At 44.6% G+C, this 2,500-nt stretch overlaps 1 protein-coding gene across 1 annotated transcript in view; it reads right to left on the minus strand.

The window, feature by feature from the left end:
- Positions 1-2,500, minus strand: part of tec (tec protein tyrosine kinase) — a gene marked incomplete at both ends in the record, with an annotated part of 21,066 nt that overhangs the window by 3,696 nt on the left and 14,870 nt on the right. The window contains 5 exons of the mRNA XM_080838286.1: positions 307-412; positions 757-867; positions 1,041-1,212; positions 1,980-2,054; positions 2,434-2,500. The exon at positions 2,434-2,500 is cut by the window's right edge and continues 67 nt beyond it. Coding sequence (XP_080694412.1) covers positions 307-412; positions 757-867; positions 1,041-1,212; positions 1,980-2,054; positions 2,434-2,500 — 531 coding nt within the window. The remainder of the gene's footprint in view (positions 1-306; positions 413-756; positions 868-1,040; positions 1,213-1,979; positions 2,055-2,433) is intronic.

Genomic DNA, 2,500 nt, shown 5'->3' on the forward strand with positions numbered 1-2,500 from the left:
GAGGGAGAGATAGAGTGGGAGATGAAGAACGAGAGATTAGAAGACGGAAGGAGGGAGAGCAAGATAAGTAAATCAAGAGAAGAGAGTGAGAAAGGAAGGAGGAAGTAGCAAGTCAAAAATGTTCTGTATGCGTGCACACACACACACACACAGAGCCCATAGAGCTGGAATACTGGTCATCAAGCACATACCTACACACACTCACACACACACACACACACACACATACACACACACACACACACACACACACACACACACACACACTCACACACACACAAACTCACACCAAACACACACACTCACTAGGTCTCTGTGGATGAATCCGTTGGCCTCGAGGTGGGCCATGCCCTGAGCGACGTCTAGGCTGATGCCCAGGAGGTCCTCAAAGCTGAAGCTGCCTCTCCGCTGCCTGATTAAAAATCAGCAGATGAAAATATGAATTACACATGAAACGTCATACAAACAGAGTCAGAGAGAGAGTCAGAGAGAGAAGCAGGACTGCTAGAGGGGAAAGATGCCAGTAACACTGGGTGAAAGCCGGTGGGTTCACCTGTTTACAGTTATGTTTGAGAGCCTAAGTTTGTAAGTGTAAGCCTTAATAAAGGACCTACATTGCTGAATTCCACTTGTCGTGTCCTTCCGAACGCTGGGCATTCACAACACACACACACACATACACACACACACCTACACACACACACACACACACACACACACACACACACTCACACACACACACATCCAGGCACACACCTGAGAAAGTTGAGTAGGCACCCTAGCTCCATGAACTCTGTTACGATGTAGATGGGCCTCTGCTGAGTACATACTCCATACAGCTGGACCAGCTTGAGATGGGAGAGCCTCCTACACACACACACACACACACACACACAAACACACACACACACACACACACACACACGCACACACACACACAGACAGACACACACACACACACACACAGACAAACACACCGATTAGATGAAATACATTTGTCACAGAAGTTACAAGCTGAGCAGAAGAGGGACTGTACTTACATCATGACCTTGGCCTCCTCAATGAAGTCGTCCTCAGACATGGCTCCCTCCCTGATGGCCTTGATGGCCACTTTATGCTGCGCTCTCCACTTGCCCAGTCGCACCACTCCATACTGCCCACTGCCCAGCTCCTTCATGAACGTCAGCTCTGCTGGGTTGATCTCCCACTTATCTACAACATACCAACAGGACAATTACAACCACAAACACAACCAATGCCAACACAGCCTTAGAACAACTAAATAACAACCTCAGGACAACTTTATAACCACCTCAGTGCAATTTCAGAACAACCTTATAACAACCTCAATGCAATTCCAAAACAACCTTATAACAACCTCAACACAACCTCAGAACAACTTTATAACAACCTCAGACCAACAACAGGAACAAAATTATCTCATTACAACTTCACACCCTCATCACTACAAACTCACAAATGTATATCATGACAGTGTTAATATGACCTCTATGCAAGACTTCAGCCTCAGGACATCACTGTTATATGGATGCAGCCCGGTATACCAAAAAATTAATACAAGCTCAATCCAACATCATAGTAGCATTTCTGGTTCTAAACCCAACCATGGCACATCCTTACATAACAAAATCCTAGCATTATTGGATTACAATATTTGAAACTTAACAAACACTTCAGAACCTCGGGTCATCTGCAGTCTACCTTCAACCCAAATGTAGGGTAGTGTGAAGTACTTTATTGGTGCTGATGTCTCTGCCTAACAACTTTATTGTAATGCGTGATGATGGCCAATATTAACACTCTGTAAAATGTTTTCCCTGTCTATGCACTATCAATGCGTGTAATGTCATACATGACATGCATAAAAGTAATCTGTGTGTGTGTGTCTATGTGTGTGTGTGTGTGTGTGTGTGTGTGTGTGTGTGTGTGTGTGTGTGAGTGTGTGTGTGTGAGCTAACCATAGCTGAATCCTGCTGTGGTAGGAGCCTCTATTCCTTGTTTGCCAACAGGGTAACGTAACCGGGCCACCAGTCCTGAGGAGAACAGACACACACACACACACACACACACACACACACACACACACACACACATACACACACACACACACACACACACACACACACACACACACACACACACACACACACACACACACACACACACACACACACACACACACACACACACACACACACACAGATATACAGATATGTCACACACACAGCTTGCCTAAACCAATTATCATCATCATTATTATTATATCAGCTGTATACATACAGACACAAAACCATATATAGTGTTTATGAATGTCTGTTTCATTTAAGGTAGTCGGAGGTAACCAAATAGCCATGGAATATTTTTGTGTCATTTGTGTATTTGTGTGTGTGCTTGGATGTGTGTTTTTTGTACCTGCAGCGTTGTGTTTGTGGTACTCAATGATTTCAGGTATGGTGTTGAACAGGTGTTTCTCAGCCAG

Source organism: Sprattus sprattus (assembly GCF_963457725.1).
Source record: "Sprattus sprattus genome assembly, chromosome: 5".
Taxonomy (NCBI): domain Eukaryota; kingdom Metazoa; phylum Chordata; class Actinopteri; order Clupeiformes; family Clupeidae; genus Sprattus; species Sprattus sprattus.